We start from the raw sequence: 2,522 nt of genomic DNA, 5'->3' as shown, positions 1-2,522 counted from the left end.
ATTGTCCGTATTCATAACCAAGCATGCTCCAGATGTTGCGAAAAGGGACGAAACTTCATTCTAGCAAGATGCCGGCGACAAGAAGTGGTAAGGTCCGTGTAAAGACCCAGTAACATCCGTGATCATCCGGGTATTCCGTGTTGGCTCCGGGAGCATATCAAACAGGATCCCTATTGCTACCTTGCCTATCCTTGTAGACTCCGTACTTTTCCGTACACGGACTGAGATCCGTGATGATCCGTGTTGCATCCGTGAAGGTGAAAAAGGGGCTGAAAAGGGGCTTTAGCGATAAACGAATCATGTGTAACGTCGTATGTAACTTTACGAATAGCTTTATGCAACACCAACAAGAGACACGTTTAAAACACATGTCATCTGACAATCCGCATGAAAATTTTTAGGCAGAAAAGTGCCTTCATCGTTTACTTTTGTCCTTGAATAATTTATCATTTTTTTCTTTAGGGGGGCACGTTGGGGGGCAAAATCTCGTTTTTCCCCAAAAAAAATTTTATTTGGGGGGGGGGAGTGCCCCCTGCCCCTCCGCTTCCGGCGCCCTTGGGTACGGGTGACTGCCGACGAAATATTAGAATCGTGTGTAACGTCGTAGGTAACTTTACGAATAGCCTTATGCAACACCAACAAGATACACGTTTAAAACACATGTCATCTGACAATCCGCATGAAAATTATGCTTTTCAAAAGATATAATTCATTTTCTTGCGATTGCTAGTCTCCTAAATTGAGTTGTTGCAGGAGCATTCCGAGACTACAGTCGTCAAGTTAACAAGGATTCCATCCTGATTCCTTTCTGAATTACAAAACTATTTTCATGGCTTGCGTTACTTGATTCATTGCCAGAATTATTTAGCAAATCTGCAAAATTTAAAAGATTCCTTAACATCATTTCTGAAGCTATTGTTGACAATATAATACACAAAGAAGTTAACGATGTGGTTGAGAAGCACGAGATCTAGCAGAATGTTGATGACGATCGGGGCTCGACACTTAAACAATATTGGTAAGGGAGGGATAATAAGTTTAGGGGTCCACGTTACGAAGAAGAAAGCTGTTATGATGAGAAGCATGCGAGTAGTTTTCCGTCCATGATCAGAATAGTGTTTGTTCTTGATCAACTTTGGTGGAGCAGCAACAGGAATAGATAGCTGTAAAGACAAACCTAGAGGTTGGGAAGATAGAAGGTGAGAGTCTCGTGCATTCAAAGAAAGGCTATCACCATCATCGAGGCCCTCGTCGGCTATTTTCGGAAACGAAGTTACCGGACTTGTCAGAGAATGATCGTTTCTATCAAAGACATTGGCGTTGTCTCTAGTGTTTGCATCTTTCAGTATGGTTTCTTGTCCCAGGATATCAGCGTAAATGCCCGGTGCTACCGTCTCACTTCCTGTCGAAGTTGTACCAATACCTACATCTTGACTGACCGTAGGAAGACCATGTCCATTGTTGATCAGGTCGGCGTGAATCTTAGACCTCTTCCGCAAAGAGTTGTACACGAGGCCGTACATTACAGAAATTGTTGAAAAAGATAAGAAAAACAGGCCCAGGTACACAACAAGGAACGAAAGAGTCAGTTTATTCGGTGCCGATGATTCGCACTTGATGCTTCCGTCAGAACTTATGTCTGGGACTACACTGAAGGTGACGAATGGGATGTTCGTGACGATGGCTACTAGAATACATACCGCTACCATGAAACCCGACGCTCGTGCCGTGATCCGACGACGTAATGGACGACAGACAGCCAAGTAGCGGTCGACACTGATTGCCAAAGTTAGCAAGATCGAAGCAAGAGCGTAAACTTCTCCCAAGAACAAACCGAGAGCTACTATCCGACACATGAGATCGGCATTGAACTCTAGAAGTCTCAGCAGAAAAATGCATACAGGTATGGATGTGCTGGCGACCAAGTCGACTCCCGCTTGACCAGTTATGAGGATGTCCGTGCTCGTTTTACGTTTCTTCCAGGTATAAGCGCGAATGATGGCGGCGTTGCCTGGCATTCCTAAAATTAATATGGTCGTATGGAAAATCAAATCAGCAATTTTTTGGGTTTTATTGATGTCGCTGTGTTTGTCGTACTGGCAAACGTCATTTGATGCTGAATTATAGCCTGCAAGCAAGTCTAATTGAGGGTCATCGTTTGCAGTTGATTGCAGTTGATGACAACTCCTTAAATAAAGTGGTTTCAAGATTCTTAAATACTTGTGTATTTATACTTCCAACAGTTTAACTGTTGTATCATTCGAGTCAGCAACAAACACTTGGCCTTAAAACGTGCATTTATGTCTCAATAAAATTTATGTCTCAATAAAAGAAGTATGAATAATCGCGGGAGGATTACAAATAAAGTCAAAAGTAATTCTTATAACGCTGTCGTCTTGCGTTTACAGTTAATTAAAGTGAAGGTTAGTTTGGTGACATTTCCTTGATGGGCAACTCATTTCACATTTCAAAATAAATAAAGACATCGTGTGGATGTATATGTCATGCCCGCATAGTATTAA

At 42.3% G+C, this 2,522-nt stretch overlaps 1 protein-coding gene across 1 annotated transcript; it reads right to left on the bottom strand.

Moving 5' to 3' along the window:
• Positions 1 to 860: 860 nt before the first annotated feature.
• LOC121427905 (probable G-protein coupled receptor No9) lies at positions 861 to 2,018 on the bottom strand. The gene has a single exon (XM_041624480.1). It carries the CDS (start codon positions 2,016 to 2,018, stop codon positions 861 to 863), a length of 1,158 nt encoding a protein of 385 aa, XP_041480414.1.
• Positions 2,019 to 2,522: the final 504 nt, after the last annotated feature.

The sequence above is a fragment of the Lytechinus variegatus genome, chromosome 14 (assembly GCF_018143015.1).
Source record: "Lytechinus variegatus isolate NC3 chromosome 14, Lvar_3.0, whole genome shotgun sequence".
Taxonomy (NCBI): domain Eukaryota; kingdom Metazoa; phylum Echinodermata; class Echinoidea; order Temnopleuroida; family Toxopneustidae; genus Lytechinus; species Lytechinus variegatus.
The sequence above is the reverse complement of the archived record's forward strand: the minus strand, read 5'-3'. Positions and strand labels throughout refer to the sequence as shown.